The 18,592-nt window shown below is 39.0% G+C and overlaps 1 protein-coding gene across 2 annotated transcripts in view; it reads left to right on the forward strand.

The window, feature by feature from the left end:
- The window catches only part of TTC27 (tetratricopeptide repeat domain 27), a 186,949-nt gene extending 169,321 nt beyond the window's left edge, over window positions 1–17,628 (forward strand). For both annotated transcript variants that reach the window (XM_032653535.1, XM_032653536.1), the window contains exons 17-20: window positions 6,096–6,293; window positions 7,609–7,720; window positions 12,651–12,751; window positions 16,506–17,628. In XM_032653535.1, the coding sequence (XP_032509426.1) occupies window positions 6,096–6,293; window positions 7,609–7,720; window positions 12,651–12,751; window positions 16,506–16,628 (534 nt within the window). In that variant the 3' untranslated portion in view covers window positions 16,629–17,628. The remainder of the gene's footprint in view (window positions 1–6,095; window positions 6,294–7,608; window positions 7,721–12,650; window positions 12,752–16,505) is intronic.
- The last annotated feature ends 964 nt before the right edge of the window (window positions 17,629–18,592 follow it).

The raw sequence follows: 18,592 nt of genomic DNA on the forward strand, positions 1-18,592 counted from the left end.
TAAGAAAAAATTTAAATATCTTAAAAAGGAAATATACTTAACAAAAATTTGGAAAGAGATTTAAATTCACTAATAATAAAGTAAAATTCAGAATAATAGCTGCGTATACTTTTAGTGGAACAAAATATCAAAGATTAAAACACCTACACACGCGCGCGTGTGCGCGCGCGTGCACCCAGTGCTGGTAATATGCAGTGAAATGACACATTTTCATATACTACAGATGGACATCTAATTTGATTTAGCCCTTTTTGAAAGTATCCAGCTTACCTCTAGAGTCTTAAAATGTCCATTCCCTTGATTGCATAGTTCTGTTCCTGGAATTCTAACCTAAAGAAGCTTCAGTATGAAAAAAATCTTTAGGCACAAAAATATGCAGTGAAGTGTTCTTTATAATGATAAGGACAATGGCAGTACATGGAAACAGCCTAACTATCTAACTGCAGGGGAATTGTTAAATAGACTGTGCTCTGTCAACCCAGTGGGAGGCTTTGAATCTATTAAAGTGATCTATCTAAAGAATATATGAAAACATCAAAAAATTCTATGACATAATGTTAAGTGAAAAAGGAAGATAAAACAGTTTACATAGTATTATATTTTAAAATTTACATACAGTAAAGAAATTAGAAATTAATGACAGTAGTGCTTGTGTTTGCGAATTTTATTTTCTCTTTATTTTTTATTAGCTCCAATGTCTTGGGGAAATTTTTAAGTTAAAAAAGAAAAAAACAACAAAAACTTGTCTGGTTTGGGTTGATTCAAGATTTGGCAAAAAAATGATAGTGAACTAATCAAAGTTATTGGCATACATATTTCATAAAAGAGCAAATCTTTCCAATGAAAAGAACTTATTAGAAAGGAAGGAACAACAGAGGAGTAAGGAACTGTGCTTTATCATTTAATACAGCAAATGCTTGAGAGCAAGAGTCAGGATGCGAGCTGCAGGTTCAAATCCACCTCTGCCTTCCCTAGGTGTGTGACCTTGGACAAGTTACTTACCTTCTCTGTGCTCCAGTTTCTTCATCTGCAGAATGCAAATAACAAGAGCACCTTCCCCCTAGGGTTGTTAGGAAGATTGTGTTCATAGGGCCCCCGGCTCATAGGAAGGTGTATATGTACGAATATTACCTGCTATCATCATCGTCTTCTCTTCATCCTCATCAAAACTCAGGAGGCCAGTATCACTTGTGTTCAAGACCCAGCTCCACCATTCACTTGCTCTGTGCCCTTGAGAAGTTCATTTTGCCTCTCATGCTTCAATTTCTTTGTAAAGTGGAGATAATAAAGTCCCTGCTTCCTAGGGTTACAGTGAGAACTAAATGAAATCATGTTGGTCGCATACTTAGAATGGGGCTTAGCACATGGTGAGTGCTCAGAGCAGGGGTAGTGGGAGGTATTGAGGGCTGATACCATGGTGGTAGAGTTTGTTCTTCTTTAGCTCCATTTTAATCCAAGTAAGCATAGGGGCACATAATGAGTGGGCGATGATGAGGGCTTTGCTGTCCCCTTTTGACAGAGTAAGGAAGTTGAGGGTCAGTGATGATTGTGGTAGTTTATAGGTTTATATTGCTTTACAGTTTTTGAAGCTCTTTACCTGTATATTGACTCCTTGATACAACAGTTCTGTGATGTTGCAGACAGAAGACCTGTCCTCTTTACCGCTGTTTACCAACTTCCTAGCCATTCCCCCATATTCATGGTGGACTTCAGCAACCGACTATGTATATCTTCCTCTCCACTCTAGATCTACTGTTCTTGAACACTTGGTTTTAGGTAGATGGCACGTCCAATACTTTGGACTTAAACTTCTTTGCTCTCATCTTATTTCATAGGAGCAACCCATCCAAGTGGCCATATCTTGGATCCTGTTTCCCCAAGAATCGTTTACCTCTAAATTCTTAAACTTTAGTACTCTACCCTTCAGCCTCTTATTATATACTTAATAATTTATAGTTTTAACTAGTTACCGATGGGTTCAATAATCATATTTTTACCCAGTTTACAGTAGATAAAAACATTTACCTGTTAAAAAAAATCTTTTTCACCTTTGATGGTGCAAAGGACTATAATGCAGGTAAACTTTGTAGACTGCCCAGGAGAAAATCATAATCCTTGGTGGTTCATTTTATCAAAGAAATCCTACTACAACACCCTTTGCTTTTATTAAGTTAAAAATATCTGTTTACTAAAGAAGGGTTAAATATATGTTAAAAGTTACTATTTTGGTAGTCAGTCTGGATAACAAGAGTGTGATTTTTCTCACCAGTTAGAGGGAAGGAAATGGTGATATTAGCCAGTAAATTATAACATTAATAGTTTAAAAAAAAATTTTATCACTCTAAACCCACTTTTGAAGATTACATATTAACTCCACTTGTTAATGTATTTTAATAACTCTTATTTTTTTCCTTCACTTTATGGGGCTTTCTTTTTTTTTTTTTTTTTTTAAAGTTAATTTTTTTTTTTTTAAATTAATTCATTTATTTATTTATATTTTTGGCTGTGTAGGGTCTTTGTTTCTGTGCGAGGGCTTTCTCTAGTTGCGGCGAGCGGGGGCCACTCTTCATCGCCGTGCACGGGCCTCTCACTGTCGTGGCCTCTCTTGTTGTGGAGCACAGGCTCCAGACACACAGGCTCAGTAGTTGTGGCTCACGGGCCCAGTCGCTCCGTGGCATGTGGGATCTTCCCAGACCAGGGCTCGAACCCGTGTCCCCTGCATTGGCAGGCAGATTCTCAACCACTGCGCCACCAGGGAAGATGGGGCTTTCTTAATTGCAGGAAATACCTTTTTAATTAACTTTTATTAAAATAGAGTGAAAATATAGAAAAGTACACAGGTCATAAGTAAACATGAATTTTCACGAAGGGCATGCACCTGTGTAAACCACCCCGCCGCCCCACGCCCCGCCGAGTGTGAGTCACAACATCACCAGCATCCCAAAGTCCTCACGGTCCCCTTATAGTCTTTGCCCCTCCCCCTCCACCTACACACACCAAAGACATAATTTTAAAGTTTGTAAATGAATATTCATGTGTGCTGTCGTTGTTTGTTTCCTCTTTGCCAATCTTCGTATTTATTCTTTTTCTCTATTTTTAAATTAAATTTTTGTGTTATTAAAATAACACATAACATATAGTTTTTACAAGTTAAGTCGTAGTATAAGGCTTATAACAAAATACAGCAATTTCCTGCTCCACCGCTCCCCGCTGCTATTTTTTATTAACCAAATTTTAGGTATTATCAGTTGACTTCCTATTATAGTAAATAAGGACTTAATTCTTTTATATTAGCATTTCCACTGCTTCCCTTTCTTATTTTCTCAATATATTTATATTAAAATTTTTGGTTACATGAATATTTTCTATTAATATTATATGCCTATGCAAATTATATTCAAAATAGGTATTACAGGATACTATGATTGGGGGTTATTTTTTGCTTTTTGTTTTTTATGATGTTAATACTTGTCTTGGTTTTCATGTGATTCTCTTTGTGAACCTCTTGTCTAAAATCATGATCTCTCATGCCCTCCTTTTTCTGGCTTTAGCTCTGCATACAGTCACTGACCCGTGTACCTGCCAAATCCAGCAGAATCTTCCAGTCCTGATCTTCTGTAGATGTACTCTCCTTGTTACTTTCTCCTTCCCTGGTTTCCATGACATCACTTTCTGCCACCTTTCCTTTGTGCATAGACCTCTGTTCATCAACCCTCCTTTTAAATGTTGTGTTCCCTTAAGACTCTATCCTTGGTCTGATGCTTACCCAACACGGTCTGTCTAGGCAGTGTCTGCCATGGCCATGAATGACTTCTGTTATGTATTCTTCCATATAGAACTCTCTTCTAAGGCCCAGATCCAGCTGTTTAACCATTGTACATCAAATAGAGAGTATAAAAACAAATTTGTTATTGCCTCCCCTTATATTCAGGGTCTCTCTGCTTATGGTATCTGCATATGAACTGGGTAGAGGTGTTTGGTATCTGCCCCCTAACCCCAACACAGAGGCACTCTATCTACCTCCTTACCCTTTTGCAGTTCCCTCTATGCACCCACAAATACACACACACACCCCGCTTCACCAACTTTCCCCCTCTCAAACACCAGTACTGCAGCTCTCCATTTTTATTGGCAAGAAGGCCAAAAGATTTTTCTTCCCCTTTGGCTACTCATCGTGGCTAAAATGAGGGGATAGGGTGTTGGGCCAACTGTGATATCCCAGAAAAAACAAAGAACTTTACTAATTTAGTATGCTTCATTTGTCCATGTTAGTAACTATTTCAATAGACCATCTCTTTCGAAGTATGTTAATCCTTGAAACGTTTACAGAATGATTACTCGAAACAGGTAGTGCACATTCATACCATTTCTCCTGCATTGTGACTTTCATATTTAAAACCATGAGTGGAATTGTAATATCTATTTCATTACTTTCAGATTTAAAACTGTACATGTTGGATTGTAATGTGAATTTATAGGCAGAGATAATTTACCTTGTCCATCAAAAAAGAAAGAAGCACAATTGAGTGTTCTCCTGTCCACTTTTATCCCTGTATATAATTAGGACCATAAATCTGAGCTCACATTCCTAACAGTGTTCACGGGCCAGAGGAGCCTTGATTCCTTGGATGCATCTCATGCCTAGATCAGAATGCTCTTTGGGGAGACAGAGCAAGGTGTCACACTGGTTGCATTTCTCTTAGCAAAGCTTTCTGAAAGAGGTGTGTTCATTCAGTCTTTCTTTCAGGCATAAGTACTCCTTGCATCAGAGCTGTGTGCCAGGCTTGATGTTAGATACTGGGGACACAAGGTGATGAAATGTGGTCCTCTCCCTGAAGTTCAGAGGAAGAATAAAGATGTGGCACCTTGTCTCTTGGAACCTTGCCACTCAGAGTGTGATCTGTGGACCATCAACACCAGCATCACCTGGGAGCTCTTTAGAAATGCAAAATCTCAGTTAAGATGGAGTGGCATCTCCATCCAGGATTCCTCATTTACAGCAAGCTCCTGGGTGACGCCAATGCTGTCAGTCCAAGGGCTGCACTGAGTAGCAGCAAGGTCTGAGGGCAGTCTCCTCGAGCTGGTTCTTTAGGTGGATCCATGTGTCTTTGCTGGTCTTCTGTCACAAGAGTGGATGATGGAGGATGCACTTTCTCTGCTTCCAGGAAGCCTTGAGATACATAGCCTAATATAGATGTGACAGATGTAGCTTGTCATAACAGTGTAACCCATGGTGGGGCTCACCTTAATTCATCTATCAGCATTCAAGGCATCTGACTAATGAAAATGAGATGGCCATGAAATTGCAAATGGTTGAGCGGACCTGGGGTAGTTGGAAGGGCAAGAGTTACTTTGTGGGTACCCTGCATACCTAAGGCAAATGCACTAGCAGTTTATTATGCAACAATTAGGAAGGGCCAGGACCTCTTTTAGCAGAATTAGAGTGTTATCACTGCAGTCCAGGTGGGAATAGTGAGGCCCAACCTAAAGGAGGAGAAGCTGGATTTAGGACTCATTAGGAATGTTGAATCAAATTGGTTACATGTGGCCCAGCCAGGAGAGAAGAGACTCTAGGTTGGTGCTCAGGTCACTGGCTCTGAGACTGCAGGAGGAAGAGGGATCTGGGATCTAGGTTTCCCTCTGGGATCGATGGAGCATGAGAGGTTGATGGGACATGGCTGGTAGATACGGAGGTGCACAATCCTGGGGCTCCAGAGAGGAGTCGGGCTGGAGCTGCGCTGACAGTATCGGGTAGACTTGGTCATAGTGTATTTGCAGCTACAGGTGTGGAGCAGATCATTCAGAGAGAGCCCTCAGAGTGTGAAGAAAGGTGCACAGAGCCTAGGGCCCTGTGGAAGCAGAGCCCTCCAGGGAGCCTGAAAAGGGACACTGGGAGAGGTAGTCGGCCTGCGATTCCAGACCGTGGTTCTGGATGGCTCGTCTTGTATTTTATTTTTCAAAAGTGACGGGTGATATTCTTACAGGCCTGACAAGGTTTTTCACTGTCATCATCGTTGATGGTGAGGGTAGCTCTTTGTTTTTAGTTATTGTTTGGTTGTTTCTAGCTTCCCAGTTTCTCCTGTGCATCTTTTAAGGTCCTTACAATTCTGGTCAGGGCAGTGATGGATGGGACGGCTGATCGTAGTGGAGATGTTGCATCTGGCCTCAGAGGAAAGCTGCAGGAGCTGTTTGGCAGAGTAACTTCAAGAGTGACGAACGACGGAGAAATCTGGAGGCTGTATGCCCAAGTGTGTGGAAATGGGCAGAGTGACAAGCCTGATGAAAATGAAAAGGTGAGTCCTGCCTCAGTCCTCCGGGGCTCTTGCCTTCTGTTTGAACATAGGTGTAGTGGATCTGCTTTTTTGATGGTTGGAGGAAGACTGTGATAATTTGAAAGGTAAGATGAATACACTCAGGTTTTCAGGTGTGATTCAGAGTTCTTAACGTAAGCATCCTGAATTGTGGACACGTTAAGATTTGTAAGTATTCATCTTTTTTCTTTCCATGAATTTTTCTTAAATAATTATTCTCTGTTTCCTGCAAAAGGGTCTGTCTTAACCTGCTCTCCCTCCAGAGCTGCAGCGAACAGCTGGTTCTTGTTATTTACTCCACACCCCTTTCTGCAGGCTCCTTGCTGAAGACTAAGGTAGACGGTACAAGGACAAAGGAGTGTTTAAATCCGAGATGGAGACTATGAAAAGGAGAAAGAAAAAGGGGCTAGATAAGAATATCAGAGAGGAGCTTTTAAAGTCTAAACATAAAATATTTTACAAAGGTTACCCTGCCCCTTTCTCACAAGTGCAGTAGAACACCAGATAGATTCAAGTTATGCCTTTAGCTTCTTATCTTAGAATGTAGATGCACCTCCAGAGTTTCCAAGGTTGGAATACTAAATATTTTGTGCTCTTTTCAAAACATCCACAACAAATCAAGTGTACTTCTTGTGTAAGTTTGGAATTCGCCACAGTACAGCTAATCTGTGGGATTCTTAGCCATTCTCTCCTCCCTCAGTCCACCCAGCTGGGTTCCACCAAAGCCCTGTCAGCCCAGAGAACACATACTCACACGCAGGCATGCACACACTCCTGCTTTCCATCCTTCCATTTTGTCTTGAATTATGTCCCCTTTTTATGTGCAGAATTAAGGGTACTCTGAATTCTCTGATCTGTGACTTCTCCCTCAAGAATCCACAAGGGTGGGGTTGTGAAAGAGAGTGTTTTAAACATCTGTGAGTTTACACACCTACCAGTAATTCAGTAGTTTTCACCAAGTTCACACCTCATTCTCTAAACTGGTCTCTCAAGCTGATGGCTACAAATGCTAGGGAAATGTGTATACTTCTTATAGATTTCCAAACCAAGCATTTTTATTTTTCTGTTTGGAGGGAAGTGTCTCTATCCAGACACATCCTGTTGATTTCTTTTAATTGCTCATTGTTGTTGGATGTGCATCTATGCCCCTTCTTTGATGAGAATCATAGAAACTGTGCTACATAACAAGAGAGACTGGTTTTTCGGTTGGAATTAGTTCCATGTGACTTCCAGGAAGCTGAGTTTGAAATGTGAATTCTACTTGTTATTCTGAAAGTTGTTCTTTTTCTTTCCTCAGGCGTTCCAGTATCTCTCTAAGGCATACAAGTGTGACACACAGTCCAGTTGTTGGGAGAAAGATATTACATCATTTAAGGAAGTGGTTCAGAGAGCCTTAGGACTCGCACATGGTATTTGATGTGATGTTTGATATCCATGGCATATTTTAATGTATTTTTACTGATAAGAAGAAGTATTAGTCAAAAGCAAAGTTCCATTACAAATAATTTCAGGTTATTTCATTATATTAAAATTGTTGTAGTTAATTCAGCAAATATTTACAGACCAACTATTATGTAGTAGGCACCCTGGAGCAATAAGAAGAAATAGGCTAGAGGCTTAAATAGTGTTTGAATAAGTGACAGATGATAGAAACTTTAGAGATAGGAAATGCTTTTACAACGGTATTTAATCTTCACTTCACAGAGAAGTAACCTTCTCCTGCATTGATGATGTAGTAGTAAGAAAATATTAACTTTTCCTGACTCATGTTCTTCTTTTATAAATGAAAATATTTATTCATAAAAATACATAGATTTCTGGAGTGCATAGCAATATACCTAAGAGCTATGGCATATACAAAGGAAATTAAAAATATAATCTAATCCATAACTTTGGGAAATTTAGTGGGTGGTATTTGAGGGGAGGGAAAACCTTACATATAAAATTGTAGGCCAGTTGGGGAAAGATACTCCAGATAAAGGCCGCCTTTAATTATTTGCATTAATGAAAAATATACTAGTTAAAGGTAATAATGCACTTTTATATTTATGTTTGAATATAGGCATGTGATGCCCTGGGAATGCAATTCAAATAAAATAATGAAGCCACACTGTCAAGAACTGAATCACAAGGACTGTGAACCTATCCTAAAGTCCTCCTCTAACTTCTGCAACTAATAGTTGCAGCAAATAGGTAGCCAACAAGGGACAATAAAAAGGGCAGAACTTTGGACTCAGGGAGGCCCAAGTTCCAGGACCAGCTCTACCACATACTAACTAGGTGACTTGGGGTCACCATTACTTAGCTTCTCTGACTCTTAGTTCCCTCATGGGGAAAATGGGGATAATATCTACCTATGGTTGTTATGAAAAATAAGTAAAAACATATTTAAACACTTACCGGTATCTTACACATGGTTTAAATGTTAATCCCTTACCTCCTTACCCCCACCCTGTTCCTTCTATGGTAGAGGATCTGAGCTGTATGATAAGGGACTCAAAACTAAAAAGAAAAACACGAACAAGAATAAAGTTTAACTTTGCCTTGAAAGAAGTCATAGAACATTCAAACAATTTAGAAATGGGCTTAGTAGTTAATAATTCTACTTATCTTTGACAAAAGGATATAAGTATCCAAAAGGTTGAGATAATTGCCGATAGACCAGTGGAAGGATGGTCTAGGGTGGCTAGAACTTATGTAGCTTGTGCTGGCCTCCTGGTGGGTGGGCTTAGATGAAGCTCATTCTTTATCCCTTTGGCCTTTGTGGATATGGTGCTGTATTTCGGTAAACCCATGCTAAGCAGTTATAACAGGGTGCAATTTTCTCTGAATTTATCTGAGCTACTTCAGCTTGCCAACCCTAAACATTTCGGTGAACAGCAGGCTCTATAACAGTCAAAGCCAAGATATTTTCTGTAATCACTAAGTGATAGTGTTAAACCTGTCAAATATAAATATGCAGGTTAAAGAAGTACTCGAGGAAAAATCTTCATTTTGCATCTTAAAGTTGATTGCGAACTATTTTTGGTACCTTTTTTTGTTTTTTCATCCAGGCAATACTTAGAGAAAAACAAGTGTCTGTTCTTTTAAGTTTCCCTTTGACTTAGTGAGTTATGTGTTCGTGCTCCTACATTTTAAGCATACTTGAGTGGATGCTCAGCTTTCTTTTCTCGTGATATTTTAGATTTATGGAGATAAATCTTAACCTTTTCTGTGTTGCTTTTGTATACCAGTGCTTCATGGAAGAATGAGCTGAGTTTCTCTGTTATTTCTGTTCTCTTTTTTATCTTTCTCCCCATCACTGTTCTCCACCTCACCCGATTCTGGAAAAGGAAATATAACATTTAGAAAAATCTCCATATGATTTATTCCCTTCTGGGTTGCTATTTTTAAGAGTAGCCATGTGCTTCAGAAAGCTTGGTGTAAGACATTGTGGTCTCCACGTAGTGTTGGAGACCCTTCTATAATAGTGTTGTCATCGTGTACCCATTGTTCTGTCTGGAGGGTATTCATTTACAGTCTCTGCTGTTCTGTCTTCTGGGAAAGAGTGGACAAAAGTTCGTTCCTTCTTTGCCATCCAGGAACTTCTAAAATAATAGTTACGCATTTTAACTACAGTCGGCCTGCAGGAAGCACAGCTGTCTTGGATTTCCCGATGATTTGAAACAGCAGGTTATTTCTTTCTCTCCCTGTCTCTCTGTCTCTCTCTCTGTGTCTCTCTGTGTCTCTCTCTGTCTGTCTCCCCCCACCCCCCCACCCCGCCCTGTCTCCCCATCTCTAACACCTTTTGGAAATGGGATTGAGGAAGGGGACTAATGGAGCACTGTTTGTCTTTTTGCTTTTTTGTTTTTCTCAAAATGACAATGAAGGATTGAAAACAGAATCACGGCTGTTTTTGATATGTTACTAGGTACTAAATAGCCCAAGTACCTCAGTAATAGCAGTTACAACCTTCCTCTATTATGGGACACAGACATCATAATCCTCACTATCTCCATGTTAACTGTACCCTTTGAAAATGAGTATAACGTTGTTGATTACCATGCATCCTTTCAAAGTCTGATTATTATTTTAGAATAGGAATGTCAAGCATAGTTCTCACCAGCCATGGAAGGTGTTAATGAATGGCAAAACTATTTTGCCAGGCACAAGCAACCTCCACCAATTGGTGAGAGTTTGCATACAGAAAGAAATCTGTTTTCCATCCCTGTTCTGAGATACAGGATACTAAGTAAACTTCAGTTGTTGCACTGTTTAGTGTAGTTTTAAAATAGGATCTGCTTATTGATCTGTTTGTAGTGAGCATAATTTAGAGGAACAAGAACAAATCAGTGGAGAAGTACGAGGCATTTTATATATATATATATATATATATATATATAAGCAAGACATTAAATATTATTTATTCCAAGTTAGTTTTATTCTTCTAGAATTTCTCATTTTGTGCATGTTTTATTATTTTTTTTCTTTCTTAATTCAGCAACATTTTATTTTGCCCCTCTGCTCATTAGGCATTTACTGTCTTTTTTTTTCTTTTTTTATATATACACATTCATATATATATATATGTGTGTGTGTATTTAAAAACATTTTTTAACATCTTTATTGGAGTATAATTGCTTTACAATGGTGTGTTAGTATCTCCTGTATAACAAAGTGAATCAGCTACACATATATCCTCATATCCCCTCCCTTTTGAGCCTCCTTCACATTCTCACTATCCCACCCCTCTAAATGGTCACAAAGCACCAAGCTGATCTCCCTGTGCCGTGTGGCTGCTTCCCACTAGCTATATATTTTATATTTGGTAGTGTGTATATGTCAATGCTACTCTCTCACCTCGTCCCAGCTTCCCCTCCCCACCCTGTGTCCTCAAATCCATTCTCTACATCTGCATCTTTATTCCTGTCCTGCTCCTAGGTTCATCAGAACCATCTTTTTTTACATTCCATATATATGTGTTAGCCTATGGTATTTGTTTTTCTGTTTCTGACTTCACTCTGTATGACAGACTGTAGGTCCATCTACCTCACTACAAATAACTCAATTTCATTTCTTTTTATGGCTGAGTAATATTCCATTGTATATATGTGCCACATCTTCTTTATCCATTCATCTGTCGATGGACACTTAGGTTGCTTCCATGTCCTGGCTATTGTAAATAGAGCTGCAGTGAGCATTGTGATACATGACTCTTTATGAATTATGGTTTTCTCAGGGTATAGAGGCATTATATTTTTACAGAGCTCTTCACTTGTTCTTTTTTTTTTTAAATTAATTTATTTGGCTGTGTTGTGTCTTTGTTGCTGCGCAGGGGCTTTCTCTAGTTGTGTTGAGCGGGAGCTACTCTTCATTGTGGTGCGCAGGCTTCTCATTGCAGTGGGTTCTCTTGCTGCAGAGCATGGGCTCTAGGCATGCAGGCTTCAGTAGTTGTGGCACGTGGGCTCTAGAGCACAGGCTCAGTAGTTGTGGCGCACAGGCTTAGTTGCTCTGCGGCATGTGGTATCCTCCCGGACCAGGGCTCGAACCTGTGTCCCCTGCATTGGCAGGTGGATTCTTAACCACTGTGCTTTAACCACTTGTTCTTAAAAAGCATTAATAGGCAGGCCCTGTGCTAGGAAGGGTTACACACTCTTGATAATTTCAAGTTTTAGGAAAATGGGCTCTCCAGAATGCTGGAGGTAGAGGTGTCGAGAATGAGTGACTGTCCTCTCCCCCACTTCTTGCTAATGGGTACCAAGCATGGCTTAGTGACCCCAGAGCCTGGTCGTGGTCACATTCCCTAAATGCAGGCACCTAGGTTGTTGGCGTCACTTCTTCCAGAATGGTGATGTAAACTCTGAATACGAAAATGCAGTAAGAATTGAGCTGTAAATATCTGGCATGTCACTTCTTTGGGCTGGTGTCATCCGCAATTGTGATTCCCCATTAGGGACTCAGTACCGTGAGAAGCCACATTAAGATGAGCTGCATATGTTTTTGTTCTCTGTGGGTACCTTGTGTTCAATTAGACCTTGTCTCTGCCTAATTTCATTACTCTGTGCTTGTGTGTGTGCACTTGCGTGTGTGTTTTCACGGTCCATTCCCAACAGTCTGTAACTCACCAAATATCCCTCATTTTCCTCAAAATTTTCCTTTTGGCAATAAGCTATCCTTCTTAAGGGATAAAAGGAAATTTTATGCATATAACTTATTTTCCTTTCACCAAAATAAAACTTGTCACGTAGAAATATTTCTGAAGTCTGTTACTATAAAATCCTAATTAACTAATTGGTTTTTGTACTTACAAATTATCATTATCAATTTTTAATGGATGTTTTCCCCATATTTATCTTCCAGTGGCTATAAAATGCAGTAGAAGCAAATCCAGTCCCCAAGAGGCTATACAAGTGCTTTCTTCAGTTCGACTCAATTTACGGGGCTTGTTATCTAAAGCAAAGGTGAGAGTGAAATGTGAATTAATTAGAATTACCATAGAAAATAAAAGGTCTTTGGTATCAGCCAGCTGCTCTTAAGTCTTCTTTTACATGAAGGATAATTTTAGGCCCATGTTATATTTTAGACATCAGCCCCCAGGTGATTAGTTGTACTGGTGAGGAGATCATTGACCCAGTGGCTAAATCACCCTACACATGGGTAACTTAGGAGTCTTTGAAATTAATATTTATAATCCAGCTCTTGATGCTTTCTTTAAGTCAAATTAAAACACTGCTCTACTACTTACTATCACTTTTTCCCGAAGTGTGGCATATATACTACTAGTAGCACTTGGGTAAACACTTTATTTTAATATGTATTTATTTCAGTGCATGTTAGAAAAAGTATAACTAGCATATCAAACCTACAATTTCATGAATATTATTGCTTATTTTCTATTTACAGTAGTGTTCTAATGTTTCCTTTAAAATACTTTTATTTAAATAAAAAATTGATTTAGAGACGAATATTAAGTAGGTGATATATGGATTTGACACAAATATTAAGGTAGATAGGTTGACTCAAGCCTGACAACTAAAACATACGCTATCAGATTACAAATACCAACCTATGAACCAGTGCTAGGATGGGGACACCCGAGAATTATGGAGGGAGGTTTTTTGAAGATTGGACTCCACATCTCTACCTGTGACAGATTGGGTCTGGGACAGAGCCTGGGAAATTTGTGTTAAATTTCCCAGGTAATTCTAACATGCAGCCAGGTTTGGAGTACACCTCAGGAACAAAATTTAAAGGAATATAACTTCTAACGCACTTCAGCACTTTTTTTCCTAATCTTTCCTTGCCTTCACTATTTAATCCTGGGTTGCAAACTAATTTTACTTCACTTCTGAGAGCAAGTCCACGGCAAGTGAAGGTCACTTCTGGACACGTGTAATAACCTTTCCAGACTATGCTTTATATTAATTGATGATCTTTTCAGATCACAGCATCATTTTTGCCTCTTTAGATTATTAACTCACTTTTCTGTCCTTATTAGTCTGCATGCTGGAACCAGGTTTCTGTAATCTACCTGGGGAAACTGTATTTCCTCCCAACAGGAAACTTCAAACAACTTCCGATTATGAGTCTCTCAGAAAACTGCAAGAGCTCTCTCAAAGAAAGTCAAGGTAGCAGACTTTTTCTGTGACTCTCCTTCCCAAATTGGGAGCTAATTTTCCTAGTTTTGGTGAGATCACTAACCTACCCATGATTGTTTATTTCTTCAGGATGTACTCTACAGATTTCCCTATTCTGTGCAAAGCTTTTTCTTATAATGTATTAATTTTACATAAACCTCTACTTATACGACTTAAATAGTCTTGTCTGTACTACCCATCCATTCATATTGTGGAACTCCAAACATTGAAAATGAGACCTCAGAACATCATCTGTATTTAGATTTTGTTCTCATTAGATCGCAACTGGATTATCCGAAAATGGGAAAAATTGCTTCCCAACATCTCCTTTGAAAGCACCTTTTTGCATATAATATTTGGGAGTCTCTGATTCTGTAGTAAATCATATGCCTTCTCTACTTTTTCAACAAATTGGGTTTGCTAAGCGGAATTGCCTTCCAAAAGAACACTTTTGCAGAACACTTTAAAAAGTGAAAATGGGGCTTCCCTGGTGGCTCAGTGGTTGAGAATCTGCCTGCCAATGCAGGGGACACGGGTTCGAGCCCTGGTCTGGGAGGATCCCACGTGCCACGGAGCAGCTAGGCCCGTGAGCCACAGCTACTGAGCCTGCGTGTCTGGAGCTTGTGCTCCGCAACAAGAGAGGCCGTGACAGTGAGAGGCCTGCACACCGCGATGAAGAGTGGCCCCCGCTCGCTGCAACTGGAGAAAGCCCTCGCACGGAAACGAAGACCCAACACAGCCAAAAATAATAAATAAATAAATTAATTTTTTTAAAAAAAAGTGAAAATGAATGACGATAACTGTGTTAAATAGCAGGCTTGGTTTGCCTGAATCTCTGGTCTTTTCTTGCCAGGCCTGGGACTTCATGGAATTAAACTCCTAGGTAGAACCTAGAGATTCACCTAAAGTCATGAAGTCCCTGCTTGGCCAGGACACAGTAACTCCTCGGCCCTCAGCACCCTGTCCTTGTACAGATTTGCTGCAGGGGGTCATGAGGGCAGTTGGTGAAAACGCTGGAGAGCCTGGAGACAGAACAGATTTACCACTTACACTCCATGGGATCCTCAGCAAATTATTCATTCTTTCTACGCCTCAGTTTCTTTCTGCTTTCTCCTTACTTTATAGGGAAGTGATGCACACTATTTTTTAATTAATTTATTTATTTTTGGCTGCATTGGGTCTTTGTTGCTGTGTGTGGGCTTTCTCTAGTTGCGGCGAGCGGGGGCTAGTCTTCGTTGTGGTGCACGGGCTTCTCATTGTGGAACACTGGCTCTAGGCACGCGGGCTTCAGTAGTTGTGGCTTGCGGACCCTAGAGCGCAGGCTCAGTAGTTGTGGCTCATGGGCTTAATTGCTCCGCGGCATGTGGGATCTTCCCAGACCAGGGATCAAACCTGTGTCCCCTGCATTGTCAGGTGGATTCTTAACCACTGCGCCACCAGGGAAGTCCCAGTGGTGCAGATATATGATGATTTGCAAGTACTGTAATTCTTAGTGAAAACAAACATGCTATGTGAGTCCAAGTTACTTTCCTCAAAGGTGTTTTCTCTACTGATCACATCTCAGTGGTTGGTATGTCAATCTGTTGTGAAATGCTGTACACGGTGTGACTACACAGTAATGTGGCAAAGCTTTGCAAAGCATTTTTGAAGTTCTGCATTCAAGTGAATGTTCTTTGCTCCATAAATCACTATGAGAAACTCTAAGCTTACTGTAGTGATGATGCCGTCACTCAGAACATCTTCAGGATTCCCTTTTTAAAATAGCTGTCAGAACAATTGCTATCATCTATGGTGGTAATAAATAGTTATATTGTAATGGTAAATCTGATTTTTGTAAACAAATCGTCTAGTCAGTTGTGATGAAAAAGATTTATGGTAAACTGAGTAAATTACATTTCTGATTAAAACACACACACACACACACACACACACACACACACACACACACACAGAGTCATAAAATCCTGAAGCTGATTTTCTTGGGTGCCTATACCGGCTCAGCAGGCAGCTTCTAGAGAGGCATTCCAGAATGTTTCAGCCATGGTGGCATTATTGGAGTATGTTGCAATATGCCTCCCAAGGCAATTCCTTTTACTGAAGGAGGGCACTTTTATTTTGCTGGGCTTTTTTGCTGTCACCAAATTTTGATGATCTTTGTGGCCTCTGAGTCCTAAGACATATTAATTTTCAAATAATTAGCATAAAAGTATGATTTATATGAACTTGAATATAAAATACATTTGTTTTGCTTGTATACACAAAGAATAGATTTCTTTTGTTTGGATGAATGATGTCTCTTTATCCAAAAACCATCTTATGACATTGAAATGAATAATATAATCAACATTCAAGGCAACCATTTTGAAGAGCAGAGCTGATTTGAATTTACAAGTTCAGGCATATTGATTCATCCTTTAATTGTTGCAGCTTGTATATTTCAGGATGGTGAATAGAACAAATACTGTTGCTACTATTATGTATTATTAAGCAAAGGGAATTTTAATTCTGTACTCTATCTATATTATTTTAAAGAGATTTTCATTGTTTTGATAGTTCTGCCTTGTTCTTTATGTTGCAGCAACTTTTTACAGATGTGGTAAGTGGAGAAATTTCCAGGGAGTTAGCTGATGAAACAGCAGCAATGGACACCTTAGTAACAGAGCTTCAAGACCTAAGCAACCAATTTCGAAATCAGTATTGACCATCCTCGGAACAGCTTCTGGAAAAGGTGCTTCACCTTCTGGAATTTCTCTTATACCTGTGTATCTAAACCACAAGATACTAATTTTTTTAATAAATTTCTCTTGTATGGGTAACATTCTTGCTTTCGTGATCTTTCCAAATGTTTGAACTTTCTGAAATACATTAAATAAAATGTTCCTTCCTTCTTTCTTTAGGCTTAATTACAGTTGAATTCACTATTTTTATTATCCTTCAGGTGTTTCAGCACAAAGAGCAAAAAAAATGTAGTTTTCTTTTTAGCATAGGGTTTATTCTGTCACAGCCTAAAATGAATTAGATCATTCTTTGGAAAAAGTCTAAACAGGAAAAAAAGAAATCACACGCTACAAGTTTGTGGAATCATTAGATTGGCTAATGTATTATCCAAAAGTGATAAAAGAGTACTTATGGTGATGGAAACCTTTACGCTTCTTGAGATTTTGTATTTGGGTCCAAAAGATACGGGCTTGGCTAAGTTAGAAATGTGGGTATGGTTTAACTTCTAAATCAGGGAAAATGCAAGAAAAAAATGACATAACTCAAATTTTGACTCAGCCATTAGCCACTAGTAACCAGGCTGACCCTCATTGTGTATACTGCCAGCCCTAAAGATGGTTATTTAATAAGGTTATTATGAGTGAAGACAGCTATAAATGGTGCCATATTACAAAAATGCCAAAGTAAAATGTTTTCTTAGTAATGTCTATGGAAACAAATATTGAAGGCAGCAGCTGAGCTTAATAATCTTACTACAAAAGTCATAGTAAGGAATTTGAAGTCCTGGCTTGGGTTGCTGAATATTGGGTCCCATGCATAAGTCATTTGACCCTTGCTGTTTTCCATGTTCTTATTTATAAAATGTGAATAATTTCTATCCCTTGCTGCTTTGTGAGTTTCTACTGCCTTTGGAAATTTAAAAATATGTAATCCACAAATGTAAGTATTCTGACCATTAAAAAAAAAGTTTTTAAAAGCTTTCATCAATGAATTTTGGTTATGAATGCTTAGCAGTGCTTCTTTTACTTAACCACCTGCTTCTCTTTTCTAGTATCATACTAGCCTAAAAAAAAAAAGCTGATGTATGTCTCAAAGCAGTTTCTCTTACAGGAGATGCAGTAACTATGAGAAAGACCAGTAAAATGATGTAGTAGCATGAATTAACATTAAATGTCCACTTGAATCTTTTATGGAAGCCATTGGGGAATAGGTGGGTGGGTGGATGGTTGGATGGAGGGAACGAGGTTTTAAGATTAAAACCTCTTTATCGGTACCTAGCTGTGAACCCCAATAGAAAACAGATAAACACTGAAAGGGGTAAAGATTTCAGGAATCGAGTAGAAGATTGAAGAAGAATTTCCAGGTTTTAGAAGTTTTTAGTTCTCAGTTTGTTTTCCTTTGGGTTCAAAGTAGAAAGGCACTGGTGAGTGTGAACTGCCGCAAACCAAGTCCTAAAAGGATTATTACCTTCCAGTCCTATTTTCAAATGCTATAGTGGACCAAAGTCTCCAGGAAGGTGCCCTACACCTCTTTTTTCTTGGGATGATCTCACAAAAGAGCTATTAGATATCTTCTTTTAAAGATATAGACCTATTAGTTATGTTTAATAGTCTTACTAGCAGAGTGAATGTTAAGTGAATGTTTAACGTAATTGAAGAAAATGTCGGGGGTAGGTACTATGGTAAAGTAGGAAAAACTTGGGTTTTAGCAAAACCTCATCTCTACCACCTCCTAACACTTAATACTTAACGCTCTGGTACTTGATTTTTTCATCTGTAGAGAGTGTTGTGATAATAGTACCTCCTATCAAGTTCTTAATATCTCTTATAGCACTTTCACCCAGCTGCAGAGTCAGTAACAGAGTATCTGTTTAAACAGCTGTATATCATTTCCAATAGGGTCTTTGACGCTTTGTATTGCTATGTTATGATTTATATACTTGCTATT

The sequence above is a fragment of the Phocoena sinus genome, chromosome 13 (assembly GCF_008692025.1).
Source record: "Phocoena sinus isolate mPhoSin1 chromosome 13, mPhoSin1.pri, whole genome shotgun sequence".
Classification (NCBI taxonomy): domain Eukaryota; kingdom Metazoa; phylum Chordata; class Mammalia; order Artiodactyla; family Phocoenidae; genus Phocoena; species Phocoena sinus.